This window comes from Cherax quadricarinatus, unplaced genomic scaffold (assembly GCF_038502225.1).
Source record: "Cherax quadricarinatus isolate ZL_2023a unplaced genomic scaffold, ASM3850222v1 Contig1809, whole genome shotgun sequence".
In the NCBI taxonomy this organism is placed as follows: Eukaryota; Metazoa; Arthropoda; class Malacostraca; order Decapoda; family Parastacidae; genus Cherax; species Cherax quadricarinatus.
In genome coordinates, this window is record NW_027196835.1 from 29,534 (window position 1) to 47,477 (window position 17,944).

The 17,944-nt window shown below is 54.0% G+C and overlaps 1 protein-coding gene across 1 annotated transcript in view; it reads left to right on the forward strand.

Annotated features, from left to right (window-relative positions):
• Positions 1 to 17,944, forward strand: part of v (Tryptophan 2,3-dioxygenase vermilion) — a gene marked incomplete at its 5' end in the record, with an annotated part of 49,288 nt that overhangs the window by 23,994 nt on the left and 7,350 nt on the right. The window contains 1 exon segment of the mRNA XM_070081133.1: positions 16,639 to 16,776. Within this exon segment, the coding sequence (XP_069937234.1) occupies positions 16,639 to 16,776 (138 nt within the window).

A 17,944-nucleotide genomic window follows, 5' to 3' on the forward strand; every position in this document is an offset into this window, starting at 1 on the left:
ACATGTGAGGGCAGCTCTGGTAACATGTGGGGGCAGCTCTGGTAACATGTGGGGGCAGCTCTGGTAACATGTGAGGACAGCTCTGGTAACATGTGAGGACAGCTCTGGTAACATGTGGGGGCAGCTCTGGTAACATGTGAGGACAGCTCTGGTAACATGTGGGGGCAGCTCTGGTAACATGTGGGGGCAGCTCTGGTAACATGTGAGGACAGCTCTGGTAACATGTGGGGGCAGCTCTGGTAACATGTGAGGGCAGCTCTGGTAACATGTGGGGGCAGCTCTGGTAACATGTGGGGGCAGCTCTGGTAACATGTGAGGGCAGCTCTGGTAACATGTGGGGGCAGCTCTGGTAACATGTGAGGGCAGCTCTGGTAACATGTGGGGGCAGCTCTGGTAACATGTGGGGGCAGCTCTGGTAACATGTGAGGGCAGCTCTGGTAACATGTGAGGGCAGCTCTGGTAACATGTGAGGGCAGCTCTGGTAACATGTGGGGGCAGCTCTGGTAACATGTGAGGGCAGCTCTGGTAACATGTGGGGGCAGCTCTGGTAACATGTGGGGGCAGCTCTGGTAACATGTGGGGGCAGCTCTGGTAACATGTGAGGGCAGCTCTGGTAACATGTGGGGGCAGCTCTGGTAACATGTGGGGGCAGCTCTGGTAACATGTGAGGGCAGCTCTGGTAACATGTGAGGGCAGCTCTGGTAACATGTGAGGGCAGCTCTGGTAACATGTGGGGGCAGCTCTGGTAACATGTGGGGGCAGCTCTGGTAACATGTGGGGGCAGCTCTGGTAACATGTGGGGGAAGCTCTGGTAACATGTGGGGGCAGCTCTGGTAACATGTGGGGGCAGCTCTGGTAACATGTGAGGGCAGCTCTGGTAACATGTGGGGGCAGCTCTGGTAAAATGTGGGGGCAGCTCTGGTAACATGTGAGGGCAGCTCTGGTAACATGTGAGGGCAGCTCTGGTAACATGTGAGGGCAGCTCTGGTAACATGTGGGGGCAGCTCTAGTAACATGTGGGGGCAGCTCTGGTAACATGTGGGGGCAGCTCTGGTAACATGTGGGGGCAGCTCTGGTAACATGTGGGGGCAGCTCTGGTAACATGTGAGGGCAGCTCTGGTAACATGTGAGGGCAGCTCTGGTAACATGTGAGGGCAGCTCTGGTAACATGTGGGGGCAGCTCTGGTAACATGTGGGGGCAGCTCTGGTAACATGTGGGGGCAGCTCTGGTAACATGTGAGGGCAGCTCTGGTAACATGTGGGGGCAGCTCTGGTAACATGTGGGGGCAGCTCTGGTAACATGTGAGGGCAGCTCTGGTAACATGTGAGGGCAGCTCTGGTAACATGTGGGGGCAGCTCTGGTAACATGTGGGGGCAGCTCTGGTAACATGTGGGGGCAGCTCTGGTAACATGTGGGGGCAGCTCTGGTAACATGTGAGGGCAGCTCTGGTAACATGTGGGGGCAGCTCTGGTAACATGTGGGGGCAGCTCTGGTAACATGTGAGGGCAGCTCTGGTAACATGTGGGGGCAGCTCTGGTAACATGTGAGGGCAGCTCTGGTAACATGTGAGGGCAGCTCTGGTAACATGTGAGGGCAGCTCTGGTAACATGTGGGGGCAGCTCTGGTAACATGTGGGGGCAGCTCTGTTAACATGTGAGGGCAGCTCTGGTAACATGTGAGGGCAGCTCTGGTAACATGTGGGGGCAGCTCTGGTAACATGTGGGGGCAGCTCTGGTAACATGTGGGGGCAGCTCTGGTAACATGTGAGGGCAGCTCTGGTAACATGTGAGGGCAGCTCTGGTAACATGTGAGGGCAGCTCTGGTAACATGTGGGGGCAGCTCTGGTAACATGTGGGGGCAGCTCTGGTAACATGTGAGGGCAGCTCTGGTAACATGTGAGGGCAGCTCTGGTAACATGTGAGGGCAGCTCTGGTAACATGTGGGGGCAGCTCTGGTAACATGTGAGGGCAGCTCTGGTAACATGTGGGGGCAGCTCTGGTAACATGTGAGGGCAGCTCTGGTAACATGTGAGGGCAGCTCTGGTAACATGTGAGGGCAGCTCTGGTAACATGTGAGGGCAGCTCTGGTAACATGTGAGGGCAGCTCTGGTAACATGTGTGGGCAGCTCTGGTAACATGTGAGGGCAGCTCTGGTAACATGTGGAGGCAGCTCTGGTAACATGTGGGGGCAGCTCTGGTAACATGTGGGGGCAGCTCTGGTAACATGTGAGGGCAGCTCTGGTAACATGTGGGGGCAGCTCTGGTAACATGTGGGGGCAGCTCTGGTAACATGTGAGGGCAGCTCTGGTAACATGTGGGGGCAGCTCTGGTAACATGTGGGGGCAGCTCTGGTAACATGTGAGGGCAGCTCTGGTAACATGTGAGGGCAGCTCTGGTAACATGTGAGGGCAGCTCTGGTAACATGTGAGGGCAGCTCTGGTAACATGTGGGGGCAGCTCTGGTAACATGTGGGGGCAGCTCTGGTAACATGTGAGGGCAGCTCTGGTAACATGTGGGGGCAGCTCTGGTAACATGTGGGGGCAGCTCTGGTAACATGTGAGGGCAGCTCTGGTAACATGTGAGGGCAGCTCTGGTAACATGTGAGGGCAGCTCTGGTAACATGTGAGGGCAGCTCTGGTAACATGTGGGGGCAGCTCTGGTAACATGTGGGGGCAGCTCTGGTAACATGTGGGGGCAGCTCTGGTAACATGTGAGGGCAGCTCTGGTAACATGTGAGGGCAGCTCTGGTAACATGTGAGGGCAGCTCTGGTAACATGTGAGGGCAGCTCTGGTAACATGTGGGGGCAGCTCTGGTAACATGTTCGGGCAGCTCTGGTAACATGTGGGGGCAGCTCTGGTAACATGTGGGGGCAGCTCTGGTAACATGTGAGGGCAGCTCTGGTAACATGTGGGGCAGCTCTGGTAACATGTGGGGGCAGCTCTGGTAACATGTGAGGGCAGCTCTGGTAACATGTGAGGGCAGCTCTGGTAACATGTGGGGGCAGCTCTGGTAACATGTGGGGGCAGCTCTGGTAACATGTGAGGGCAGCTCTGGTAACATGTGAGGGCAGCTCTGGTAACATGTGGGGGCAGCTCTGGTAACATGTGGGGACAGCTCTGGTAACATGTGAGGACAGCTCTGGTAACATGTGGGGGCAGCTCTTGTAACATGTGGGGGCAGCTCTGGTAACATGTGGGGGCAGCTCTGGTAACATGTGGGGGCAGCTCTGGTAACATGTGAGGGCAGCTCTGGTAACATGTGGGGGCAGCTCTGGTAACATGTGGGGGCAGCTCTGGTAACATGTGGGGGCAGCTCTGGTAACATGTGGGGGCAGCTCTGGTAACATGTGGGGGCAGCTCTGGTAACATGTGAGGGCAGCTCTGGTAACATGTGGGGGCAGCTCTGGTAACATGTGGGGGCAGCTCTGGTAACATGTGAGGGCAGCTCTGGTAACATGTGAGGGCAGCTCTGGTAACATGTGGGGGCAGCTCTGGTAACATGTGGGGGCAGCTCTGGTAACATGTGAGGGCAGCTCTGGTAACATGTGAGGGCAGCTCTGGTAACATGTGGGGGCAGCTCTGGTAACATGTGGGGGCAGCTCTGGTAACATGTGAGGACAGCTCTGGTAACATGTGGGGGCAGCTCTGGTAACATGTGGGGGCAGCTCTGGTAACATGTGAGGGCAGCTCTGGTAACATGTGAGGGCAGCTCTGGTAACATGTGAGGGCAGCTCTGGTAACATGTGGGGGCAGCTCTGGTAACATGTGGGGGCAGCTCTGGTAACATGTGGGGGCAGCTCTGGTAACATGTGGGGGCAGCTCTGGTAACATGTGAGGGCAGCTCTGGTAACATGTGGGGGCAGCTCTGGTAACATGTGGGGGCAGCTCTGGTAACATGTGAGGACAGCTCTGGTAACATGTGGGGGCAGCTCTGGTAACATGTGAGGGCAGCTCTGGTAACATGTGGGGGCAGCTCTGGTAACATGTGAGGGCAGCTCTGGTAACATGTGGGGGCAGCTCTGGTAACATGTGAGGGCAGCTCTGGTAACATGTGGGGGCAGCTCTGCTAACATGTGGGGGCAGCTCTGGTAACATGTGGGGGCAGCTCTGGTAACATGTGGGGGCAGCTCTTGTAACATGTTTACCTGGAGTTTACCTGGAGAGAGTTTCGGGGGTCAACGCCCCCGCGGCCCGGTCTGTGACCAGGCCTCCTGGTGGATCAGCGCCTGATCAACCAGGCTGTTGCTGCTGGCTGCACGCAAACCAACGTACGAGCCACAGCCCGGCTGATCAGGAACTGACTTTAGGTGCTTGTCCAGTGCCAGCTTGAAGACTGCCAGGGGTCTGTTGGTAATCCCCCTTATGTGTGCTGGGAGGCAGTTGAACAGTCTCGGGCCCCTGACACTTATTGTATGGTCTCTTAACGTGCTAGTGACACCCCTGCTTTTCATTGGGGGGATGGTGCATCGTCTGCCAAGTCTTTTGCTTTCGTAGTGAGTGATTTTCGTGTGCAAGTTCGGTACTAGTCCCTCTAGGATTTTCCAGGTGTATATAATCATGTATCTCTCCCTCCTGCGTTCCAGGGAATACAGGTTTAGAAACCTCAAGCGCTCCCAATAATTGAGGTGTTTTATCTCCGTTATGCGCGCCGTGAAAGTTCTCTGTACATTTTCTAGGTCGGCAATTTCACCTGCCTTGAAAGGTGCTGTTAGAGTGCAGCAATATTCCAGCCTAGATAGAACAAGTGACCTGAAGAGTGTCATCATGGGCTTGGCCTCCCTAGTTTTGAAGGTTCTCATTATCCATCCTGTCATTTTTCTAGCAGATGCGATTGATACAATGTTATGGTCCTTGAAGGTGAGATCCTCCGACATAATCACTCCCAGGTCTTTGACGTTGGTGTTTCGCTCTATTTTGTGGCCAGAATTTGTTTTGTACTCTGATGAAGATTTAATTTCCTCATGTTTACCATATCTGAGTAATTGAAATTTCTCATCGTTGAACTTCATATTGTTTTCTGCAGCCCACTGAAAGATTTGGTTGATGTCCGCCTGGAGCCTTGCAGTGTCTGCAATGGAAGACACTGTCATGCAGATTCGGGTGTCATCTGCAAAGGAAGACACGGTGCTGTGGCTGACATCCTTGTCTATGTCGGATATGAGGATGAGGAACAAGATGGGAGCTAGTACTGTGCCTTGTGGAACAGAGCTTTTCACCGTAGCTGCCTCGGACTTTACTCTGTTGACGACTACTCTCTGTGTTCTGTTAGTGAGGAAATTATAGATCCATCGACCAACTTTTCCTGGTAACATGTGGGGGCAGCTCTGGTAACATGTGAGGGCAGCTCTGGTAACATGTGAGGGCAGCTCTGGTAACATGTGGGGGCAGCTCTGGTAACATGTGAGGGCAGCTCTGGTAACATGTGAGGACAGCTCTGGTAACATGTGGGGGCAGCTCTGGTAACATGTGAGGGCAGCTCTGGTAACATGTGGGGGCAGCTCTGCTAACATGTGGGGGCAGCTCTGGTAACATGTGGGGGCAGCTCTGGTAACATGTGGGGGCAGCTCTGGTAACATGTGAGGGCAGCTCTGGTAACATGTGAGGGCAGCTCTGGTAACATGTGGGGGCAGCTCTGGTAACATGTGGGGGCAGCTCTGGTAACATGTGAGGGCAGCTCTGGTAACATGTGGGGGCAGCTCTGGTAACATGTGGGGGCAGCTCTGGTAACATGTGAGGGCAGCTCTGGTAACATGCTCTGGTAACATGTGGGGGCAGCTCTGGTAACATGTGGGGGCAGCTCTGGTAACATGTGGGGGCAGCTCTGGTAACATGTGGGGGCAGCTCTGGTATCATGTGGGGGCAGCTCTGGTAACATGTGGGGGCAGCTCTGGTAACATGTGGGGGCAGCTCTGGTAACATGTGGGGGCAGCTCTGGTAACATGTGAGGGCAGCTCTGGTAACATGTGGGGGCAGCTCTGGTAACATGTGAGGGCAGCTCTGGTAACATGTGGGGGCAGCTCTGGTAACATGTGGGGGCAGCTCTGGTAACATGTGGGGGCAGCTCTGGTAACATGTGGGGGCAGCTCTGGTAACATGTGGGGGCAGCTCTGGTAACATGTGGGGGCAGCTCTGGTAACATGTGGGGGCAGCTCTGGTAACATGTGTGGGCAGCTCTGGTAACATGTGGGGGCAGCTCTGGTAACATGTGGGGGCAGCTCTGGTAACATGTGGGGGCAGCTCTGGTAACATGTGGGGGCAGCTCTGGTAACATGTGGGGGCAGCTCTGGTAACATGTGGGGGCAGCTCTGGTAACATGTGGGGGCAGCTCTGGTAACATGTGGGGGCAGCTCTGGTAACATGTGGGGGCAGCTCTGGTAACATGTGGGGGCAGCTCTGGTAACATGTGGGGGCAGCTCTGGTAACATATGGGGGCAGCTCTGGTAACATGTGTGGGCAGCTCTGGTAACATGTGGGGGCAGCTCTGGTAACATGTGGGGGCAGCTCTGGTAACATGTGGGGGCAGCTCTGGTAACATGTGGGGGCAGCTCTGGTAACATGTGGGGGCAGCTCTGGAAACATGTGGGGGCAGCTCTGGTAACATGTGGGGGCAGCTCTGGTAACATGTGAGGGCAGCTCTGGTAACATGTGGGGGCAGCTCTGGTAACATGTGGGGGCAGCTCTGGTAACATGTGAGGGCAGCTCTGGTAACATGTGAGGGCAGCTCTGGTAACATGTGGGGGCAGCTCTGGTAACATGTGGGGGCAGCTCTGGTAACATGTGGGGGCAGCTCTGGTAACATGTGGGGGCAGCTCTGGTAACATGTGGGGGCAGCTCTGGTAACATGTGGGGGCAGCTCTGGTAACATGTGAGGGCAGCTCTGGTAACATGTGAGGGCAGCTCTGGTAACATGTGGGGGCAGCTCTGGTAACATGTGGGGGCAGCTCTGGTAACATGTGGGGGCAGCTCTGGTAACATGTGGGGGCAGCTCTGGTAACATGTGGGGGCAGCTCTGGTAACATGTGGGGGAAGCTCTGGTAACATGTGGGGGCAGCTCTGGTAACATGTGGGGGCAGCTCTGGTAACATGTGAGGACAGCTCTGGTAACATGTGGGGGCAGCTCTGGTAACATGTGGAGGGCAGCTCTGGTAACATGTGGGGGCAGCTCTGGTAACATGTGGGGGCAGCTCTGGTAACATGTGGGGGCAGCTCTGGTAACATGTGGGGGCAGCTCTGGTAACATGTGAGGGCAGCTCTGGTAACATGTGGGGGCAGCTCTGGTAACATGTGGGGGCAGCTCTGGTAACATGTGGGGGAAGATCTGGTAACATGTGGGGGCAGCTCTGGTAACATGTGTGGGCAGCTCGGGTAGGAGGTGGGGGCAGCTCTGGTAACATGTGGGGGCAGCTCTGGTAACATGTGGGGGCAGCTCTGGTAACATGTGGGGGCAGCTCTGGTAACATGTGGGGGCAGCTCTGGTAACATGTGGGGGCAGCTCTGGTAACATGTGGGGGCAGCTCTGGTAACATGTGCAGGGCAGCTCTGGTAACATGTGGGGGCAGCTCTGGTAACATGTGAGGGCAGCTCTGGTAACATGTGGGGGCAGCTCTGGTAACATGTGGGGGCAGCTCTGGTAACATGTGAGGGCAGCTCTGGTAACATGTGGGGGCAGCTCTGGTAACATGTGGGGGCAGCTCTGGTAACATGTGGGGGCAGCTCTGGTAACATGTGGGGGCAGCTCTGGTAACATGTGGGGGCAGCTCTGGTAACATGTGGGGGCAGCTCTGGTAACATGTGGGGGCAGCTCTGGTAACATGTGGGGGCAGCTCTGGTAACATGTGGGGGCAGCTCTGGTAACATGTGGGGGCAGCTCTGGTAACATGTGGGGGCAGCTCTGGTAACATGTGGGGGCAGCTCTGGTAACATGTGGGGGCAGCTCTGGTAACATGTGGGGGCAGCTCTGGTAACATGTGGGGGCAGCTCTGGTAACATGTGCGGGCAGCTCTGGTAACATGAGGGGGCAGCTCTGGTAACATGAGGGGGCAGCTCTGGTAACATGTGGGGGCAGCTCTGGTAACATGTGAGGGCAGCTCTGGTAACATGTGGGGGCAGCTCTGGTAACATGAGGGGGCAGCTCTGGTAACATGTGAGGGCAGCTCTGGTAACATGTGGGGGCAGCTCTGGTAACATGTCGGGGCAGCTCTGGTAACATGTGGGGGCAGCTCTGGTAACATGTGGGGGCAGCTCTGGAAACATGCGGGGGCAGCTCTGGTACCCTGAGCGGGCAGCTCTGGTAACATGTGGGGGCAGCTCGGGTAACATGTGGGGGCAGCTCTGGTAACATGTGGGGGCAGCTCTGGTAACATGTGGGGGCAGCTCTGGTAACATGTGGGGGCAGCTCTGGTAACATGAGGGGGCAGCTCTGGTAACATGTGAGGGCAGCTCTGGTAACATGTGGGGGCAGCTCTGGTAACATGTGGGGGCAGCTCTGGTAACATGTGGGGGCAGCTCTGGTAACATGTGGGGGCAGCTCTGGTAACATGAGGGGGCAGCTCTGGTAACATGAGGGGGCAGCTCTGGTAACATGAGGGGGCAGCTCTGGTAACATGTGGGGGCAGCTCTGGTAACATGTGGGGGCAGCTCTGGTAACATGTGGGGGCAGCTCTGGTAACATGTGGGGGCAGCTCTGGTAACATGTGGGGGCAGCTCTGGTAACATGTCGGGGCAGCTCTGGTAACATGTGGGGGCAGCTCTGGTAACATGTGGGGGCAGCTCTGGTAACATGAGGGGGCAGCTCTGGTAACATGTGGGGGCAGCTCTGGTAACATGTGGGGGCAGCTCTGGTAACATGTGGGGGCAGCTCTGGTAACATGTGGGGGCAGCTCTGGTAACATGTGGGGGCAGCTCTGGTAACATGTGCGGGCAGGGCAGCTCTGGTAACATGTCGGGGCAGCTCGGGTAACAGGCGCGGGCAGCACTGGTAACATGTGGGGGCAGCTCTGGTAACATGTGCGGGCAGCTCTGGTAACATGTGGGGGCAGCTCTGGTAACATGTGGGGGCAGCTCTGGTAACATGAGGGGGCAGCTCTGGTAACATGTGGGGGCAGCTCTGGTAACATGTGAGGGCAGCTCTGGTAACATGTGGGGGCAGCTCTGGTAACATGTGGGGGCAGCTCTGGTAACATGTGGGGGCAGCTCTGGTAACATGTGGGGGCAGCTCTGGTAACATGTGGGGGCAGCTCTGGTAACATGTGGGGGCAGCTCTGGTAACATGTGGGGGCAGCTCTGGTAACATGTGAGGGCAGCTCTGGTAACATGTGGGGGCAGCTCTGGTAACATGTGGGGGCAGCTCTGGTAACATGTGGGGGCAGCTCTGGTAACATGTGGGGGCAGCTCTGGTAACATGTGGGGGCAGCTCTGGTAACATGTGGGGGCAGCTCTGGTAACATGTGGGGGCAGCTCTGGTAACATGTGGGGGCAGCTCTGGTAACATGAGGGGGCAGCTCTGGTAACATGTGTGGGCAGCTCTGGTAACATGTGAGGGCAGCTCTGGTAACATGTGGGGGCAGCTCTGGTAACATGTGGGGGCAGCTCTGGTAACATGTGGGGGCAGCTCTGGTAACATGTGGGGGCAGCTCTGGTAACATGTGGGGGCAGCTCTGGTAACATGTGGGGGCAGCTCTGGTAACAGGTGGGGGCAGCTCTGGTAACCTGTGGGGGCAGCTCTGGTAACATGTGGGGGCAGCTCTGGTAACATGTGGGGGCAGCTCTGGTAACATGTGGGGGCAGCTCTGGTAACATGTGGGGGCAGCTCTGGTAACATGTGGGGGCAGCTCTGGTAACATGTGGGGGCAGCTCTGGTAACATGTGGGGGCAGCTCTGGTAACATGTGGGGGCAGCTCTGGTAACATGTGTGAGGGCAGCTCTGGTAACATGTGGGGGCAGCTCTGGTAACATGTGGGGGCAGCTCTGGTAACATGTGGGGGCAGCTCTGGTAACATGTGAGGGCAGCTCTGGTAACATGTGGGGGCAGCTCTGGTAACATGTGTGGGCAGCTCTGGTAACATGTGGGGGCAGCTCTGGTAACATGTGGGGGCAGCTCTGGTAACATGTGGGGGCAGCTCTGGTAACATGTGGGGGCAGCTCTGGTAACATGTGGGGGCAGCTCTGGTAACATGTGGGGGCAGCTCTGGTAACATGTGGGGGCAGCTCTGGTAACATGTGGGGGCAGCTCTGGTAACATGTGAGGGCAGCTCTGGTAACATGTGGGGGCAGCTCTGGTAACATGTGGGGGCAGCTCTGGTAACATGTGGGGGCAGCTCTGGTAACATGTGAGGGCAGCTCTGGTAACATGTGGGGGCAGCTCTGGTAACATGTGGGGGCAGCTCTGGTAACATGTGGGGGCAGCTCTGGTAACATGTGAGGGCAGCTCTGGTAACATGTGGGGGCAGCTCTGGTAACATGTGGGGGCAGCTCTGGTAACATGTGGGGGCAGCTCTGGTAACATGTGGGGGCAGCTCTGGTAACATGTGGGGGCAGCTCTGGTAACATGTGGGGGCCGCTCTGGAAACATGTGGGGGCAGCTCTGGTAACATGTGGGGGCAGCTCTGGTAACATGTGGGGGCAGCTCTGGTAACATGTGGGGGCAGCTCTGGTAACATGTGGGGGCAGCTCTGGTAACATGTGGGGGCAGCTCTGGTAACATGTGGGGGCAGCTCTGGTAACATGTGGGGGCAGCTCTGGTAACATGTGGGGGCAGCTCTGGTAACATGTGGGGGCAGCTCTGGTAACATGTGGGGGCAGCTCTGGTAACATGTGGGGGCAGCTCTGGTAACATGTGGGGGCAGCTCTGGTAACATGTGGGGGCAGCTCTGGTAACATGTGAGGGCAGCTCTGGTAACATGTGAGGGCAGCTCTGGTAACATGTGAGGGCAGCTCTGGTAACATGTGGGGGCAGCTCTGGTAACATGTGGGGGCAGCTCTGGTAACATGTGGGGGCAGCTCTGGTAACATGTGGGGGCAGCTCTGGTAACATGTGGGGGCAGCTCTGGTAACATGTGAGGGCAGCTCTGGTAACATGTGGGGGCAGCTCTGGTAACATGTGGGGGCAGCTCTGGTAACATGTGGGGGCAGCTCTGGTAACATGTGGGGGCAGCTCTGGTAACATGTGGGGGCAGCTCTGGTAACATGTGGGGGCAGCTCTGGTAACATGTGGGGGCAGCTCTGGTAACATGTGGGGGCAGCTCTGGTAACATGTGGGGGCAGCTCTGGTAACATGTGGGGGCAGCTCTGGTAACATGTGTGGGCAGCTCTGGTAACATGTGGGGGCAGCTCTGGTAACATGTGGGGGCAGCTCTGGTAACATGTGGGGGCAGCTCTGGTAACATGTGGGGGCAGCTCTGGTAACATGTGAGGGCAGCTCTGGTAACATGTGGGGGCAGCTCTGGTAACATGTGGGGGCAGCTCTGGTAACATGTGGGGGCAGCTCTGGTAACATGTTGGGGCAGCTCTGGTAACATGTGGGGGCAGCTCTGGTAACATGTGGGGGCAGCTCTGGTAACATGTGGGGGCAGCTCTGGTAACATGTGAGGGCAGCTCTGGTAACATGTGAGGGCAGCTCTGGTAACATGTGAGGGCAGCTCTGGTAACATGTGGGGGCAGCTCTGGTAACATGTGGGGGCAGCTCTGGTAACATGTGAGGGCAGCTCTGGTAACATGTGGGGGCAGCTCTGGTAACATGTGAGGGCAGCTCTGGTAACATGTGGGGGCAGCTCTGGTAACATGTGGGGGCAGCTCTGGTAACATGTGGGGGCAGCTCTGGTAACATGTGGGGGCAGCTCTGGTAACATGTGGGGGCAGCTCTGGTAACATGTGGGGGCAGCTCTGGTAACATGTGGGGGCAGCTCTGGTAACATGTGGGGGCAGCTCTGGTAACATGTGGGGGCAGCTCTGGTAACATGTGAGGGCAGCTCTGGTAACATGTGGGGGCAGCTCTGGTACCACGTGGGGCAGCTCTGGTAACATGTGGGGGCAGCTCTGGTAACATGTGGGGGCAGCTCTGGTAACATGTGGGGGCAGCTCTGGTAACATGTGGGGGCAGCTCTGGTAACATGTGGGGGCAGCTCTGGTAACATGTGGGGGCAGCTCTGGTAACATGTGAGGGCAGCTCTGGTAACATGTGGGGGCAGCTCTGGTAACATGTGAGGGCAGCTCTGGTAACATGTGAGGGCAGCTCTGGTAACATGTGAGGGCAGCTCTGGTAACATGTGGGGGCAGCTCTGGTAACATGTGGGGGCAGCTCTGGTAACATGTGGGGCAGCTCTGGTAACATGTGGGGGCAGCTCTGGTAACATGTGGGGGCAGCTCTGGTAACATGTGGGGGCAGCTCTGGTAACATGTGGGGGCAGCTCTGGTAACATGTGGGGGCAGCTCTGGTAACATGTGGGGGCAGCTCTGGTAACATGTGGGGGCAGCTCTGGTAACATGTGGGGGCAGCTCTGGTAACATGTGGGGGCAGCTCTGGTAACATGTGGGGGCAGCTCTGGTAACATGTGGGGGCAGCTCTGGTAACATGTGAGGGCAGCTCTGGTAACATGTGGGGGCAGCTCTGGTAACATGTGGGGGCAGCTCTGGTAACATGTGAGGGCAGCTCTGGTAACATGTGGGGGCAGCTCTGGTAACATGTGGGGGCAGCTCTGGTAACATGTGGGGGCAGCTCTGGTAACATGTGAGGGCAGCTCTGGTAACATGTGGGGGCAGCTCTGGTAACATGTGAGGGCAGCTCTGGTAACATGTGAGGGCAGCTCTGGTAACATGTGAGGGCAGCTCTGGTAACATGTGGGGGCAGCTCTGGTAACATGTGGGGGCAGCTCTGGTAACATGTGGGGGCAGCTCTGGTAACATGGTGGGGCAGCTCTGGTAACATGTGGGGGCAGCTCTGGTAACATGTGGGGGCAGCTCTGGTAACATGTGGGGGCAGCTCTGGTAACATGTGGGGGCAGCTCTGGTAACATGTGGGGGCAGCTCTGGTAACATGTGAGGGCAGCTCTGGTAACATGTGAAGGCAGCTCTGGTAACATGTGGGGGCAGCTCTGGTAACATGTGGGGGCAGCTCTGGTAACATGTGGGGGCAGCTCTGGTAACATGTGAGGGCAGCTCTGGTAACATGTGGGGGCAGCTCTGGTAACATGTGAGGGCAGCTCTGGTAACATGTGAGGGCAGCTCTGGTAACATGTGAGGGCAGCTCTGGTAACATGTGGGGGCAGCTCTGGTAACATGTGAGGGCAGCTCTGGTAACATGTGAGGGCAGCTCTGGTAACATGTGAGGGCAGCTCTGGTAACATGTGGGGGCAGCTCTGGTAACATGTGGGGGCAGCTCTGGTAACATGTGGGGGCAGCTCTGGTAACATGTGAGGGCAGCTCTGGTAACATGTGAGGGCAGCTCTGGTAACATGTGGGGGCAGCTCTGGTAACATGTGGGGGCAGCTCTGGTAACATGTGAGGGCAGCTCTGGTAACATGTGAGGGCAGCTCTGGTAACATGTGAGGGCAGCTCTGGTAACATGTGGGGGCAGCTCTGGTAACATGTGAGGGCAGCTCTGGTAACATGTGAGGGCAGCTCTGGTAACATGTGAGGGCAGCTCTGGTAACATGTGGGGGCAGCTCTGGTAACATGTGGGGGCAGCTCTGGTAACATGTGGGGGCAGCTCTGGTAACATGTGAGGGCAGCTCTGGTAACATGTGAGGGTAGCTCTGGTAACATGTGAGGGTAGCTCTGGTAACATGTGAGGGCAGCTCTGGTAACATGTGGGGGCAGCTCTGGTAACATGTGGGGGCAGCTCTGGTAACATGTGAGGGCAGCTCTGGTAACATGTGAGGGCAGCTCTTGTAACATGTGAGGGCAGCTCTGGTAACATGTGGGGGCAGCTCTGCATTGTACATACACCTCTCAGTGTACACACTGATGTACACCTCTCAGTGTACACACTGATGTACACCTCTCAGTGTACACACACTGATGTACACCTCTCAGTGTACACACACTGATGTACACCTCTCAGTGTACACACTGACGTACACCTCTCAGTGTACACACTGATGTACACCTCTCAGTGTACACACTGATGTACACCTCTCAGTGTACACACACTGATGTACACCTCTAAGTGTACACACACTGATGTACACCTCTCAGTGTACACACACTGATGTACACCTCTCAGTGTACACACACTGATGTACACCTCTCAGTGTACACACACTGATGTACACCTCTAAGTGTACACACACTGATGTACACCTCTCAGTGTACACACACTGATGTACACCTCTCAGTGTACACACACTGATGTACACCTCTAAGTGTACACACACTGATGTACACCTCTCAGTGTACACACTGATGTACACTTCTCAGTGTACACACTGACGTACACCTCTCAGTGTACACACTGATGTACACCTCTCAGTGTACACACACTGATGTACACCTCTCAGTGTACACACTGACGTACACCTCTCAGTGTACACACTGATGTACACCTCTCAGTGTACACACACTGATGTACACCTCTCAGTGTACACACACTGATGTACACCTCTCAGTGTACACACTGACGTACACCTCTCAGTGTACACACACTGATGTACACCTCTCAGTGTACACACTGATGTACACCTCTCAGTGTACACACACTGATGTACTCCTCTCAGTGTACACACTGATGTACACCTCTCAGTGTACACACTGATGTACACCTCTCAATGTACACTCTGATGTACACCTCTCAGTGTACACACTGATGTACACCTCTCAGTGTACACTGATGTACACCTCTCAGTGTACACACTGATGTACACCTCTCAGTGTACACACTGATGTACACCTCTCAGTGTACACACTGATGTACACCTCTCAGTGTACACACTGATGTACACCTCTCAGTGTACACACACTGATGTACACCTCTCAGTGTACACACTGATGTACACCTCTCAGTGTACACACTGATGTACACCTCTCAGTGTACACACTGATGTACACCTCTCAGTGTACACACTGATATACACCTCTCAGTGTACACACTGATGTACACCTATCAGTGTACACACACTGATGTACACCTCTCAGTGTACACACTGATATACACCTCTCAGTGTACACACTGATGTACACCTCTCAGTGTACACACACTGATGTACACCTCTCAGTGTACACACTGATATACACCTCTCAGTGTACACACTGATGTACACCTCTCAGTGTACACACACTGATGTACACCTCTCAGTGTACACACTGATGTACACCTCTCAGTGTACACACACTGATGTACACCTCTCAGTGTACACACTGATGTACACCTCTCAGTGTACACACTGATGTACACCTCTCAGTGTACACACTGATATACACCTCTCAGTGTACACACTGATGTACACCTCTCAGTGTACACACACTGATGTACACCTCTCAGTGTACACACTGATATACACCTCTCAGTGTACACACTGATGTACACCTCTCAGTGTACACACACTGATGTACACCTCTCAGTGTACACACTGATGTACACCTCTCAGTGTACACACTGATGTACACCTCTCAGTGTACACACTGATGTACACCTCTCAGTGTACACACTGATATACACCTCTCAGTGTACACACTGATGTACACCTCTCAGTGTACACACACTGATGTACACCTCTCAGTGTACACACTGATATACACCTCTCAGTGTACACACTGATGTACACCTCTGTGTACACACACTGATGTACACCTCTCAGTGTACACACTGATGTACACCTCTCAGTGTACACACACTGATGTACACCTCTCAGTGTACACACTGATGTACACCTCTCAGTGTACACACTGATATACACCTCTCAGTGTACACACACTGATGTACACCTCTCAGTGTACACACTGATATACACCTCTCAGTGTACACACACTGATGTACACCTCTCAGTGTACACACTGATATACACCTCTCAGTGTACACACACTGATGTACACCTCTCAGTGTACACACTGATATACACCTCTCAGTGTACACACACTGATGTACACCTCTCAGTGTACACACTGATATACACCTCTCAGTGTACACACTGATATACACCTCTCAGTGTACACACTGATATACACCTCTCAGTGTACACACACTGATATACACCTCTCAGTGTACACACACTGATGTACACCTCTCAGTGTACACACACTGATGTACACCTCTCAGTGTACACACACTGATGTACACCTCTCAGTGTACACACTGATGTACACCTCTCAGTGTACACACTGATGTACACCTCTCAGTGTACACACACTGATGTACACCTCTCAGTGTACACACTGATGTACACCTCTCAGTGTACACACTGATGTACACCTCTCAGTGTACACACTGATATACACCTCTCAGTGTACACACTGATGTACACCTCTCAGTGTACACACTGATATACACCTCTCAGTGTACACACACTGATGTACACCTCTCAGTGTACACACACTGATGTACACCTCTCAGTGTTGAAGAACATTGACAATTCAATATTACTCCCTAGAACAGTTCCACATTAAAACAGAACATACGGCAATAAGTTACAAAAATATTTGTTGTTTCAGCTGTGTGTGGACCAGTTCCTGATCCTGGAGACTATGACTCCCCTGGACTTCATGGAGTTCAGGGACTACCTCTCTCCTGCTTCAGGATTCCAAAGTTACCAGTTCAGGCTCCTGGAGAACAAGTTGGGCGTTAAAGGAGTGAGTAAACGTAGGTGGTAGTAGGCTGTGATAATAGGTAGTAGTAGGCTGTGATAATAGGTGGTAGTAGGCTGTGATAATAGGTGGTAGTAGGCTGTGATAATAGGTGGTAGTAGGCTGTGATAATAGGTGGTAGTAGGCTGTGATAATAGGTGGTAGTAGGTTGTGATAATAGGTGGTAGTAGGCTGTGATAATAGGTGGTAGTAGCTGTGATAATAGGTGGTAGTAGCTGTGATAATAGGTGGTAGTAGCTGTGATAATAGGTGGTAGTAGGCTGTGATAATAGGTGGTAGTAGCTGTGATAATAGGTGGTAGTAGGTTGTGATAATAGGTGGTAGTAGCTGTGATAATAGGTGGTAGTAGGCTGTGATAATAGGTGGTAGTAGGCTGTGATAATAGGTGGTAGTAGCTGTGATAATAGGTGGTAGTAGGTTGTGATAATAGGTGGTAGTAGCTGTGATAATAGGTGGTAGTAGCTGTGATAATAGGTGGTAGTAGGCTGTGATAATAGGTGGTAGTAGCTGTGATAATAGGTGGTAGTAGGTTGTGATAATAGGTGGTAGTAGCTGTGATAATAGGTGGTAGTAGCTGTGATAATAGGTGGTAGTAGGCTGTGATAATAGGTGGTAGTAGCTGTGATAATAGGTGGTAGTAGCTGTGATAATAGGTGGTAGTAGCTGTGATAATAGGTGGTAGTAGGCTGTGATAATAGGTGGTAGTAGCTGTGATAATAGGTGGTAGTAGGTTGTGATAATAGGTGGTAGTAGCTGTGATAATAGGTGGTAGTAGGCTGTGATAATAGGTGGTAGTAGGCTCTGATAATAGGTGGTAGTAGCTGTGATAATAGGTGGTAGTAGGTTGTGATAATAGGTGGTAGTAGCTGTGATAATAGGTGGTAGTAGCTGTGATAATAGGTGGTAGTAGGCTGTGATAATAGGTGGTAGTAGCTGTGATAATAGGTGGTAGTAGGTTGTGATAATAGGTGGTAGTAGCTGTGATAATAGGTGGTAGTAGCTGTGATAATAGGTGGTAGTAGGCTGTGATAATAGGTGGTAGTAGGCTGTGATAATAGGTGGTAGTAGGCTGTGATAATAGGTGGTAGTAGCTGTGATAATAGGTGGTAGTAGGTTGTGATAATAGGTGGTAGTAGCTGTGATAATAGGTGGT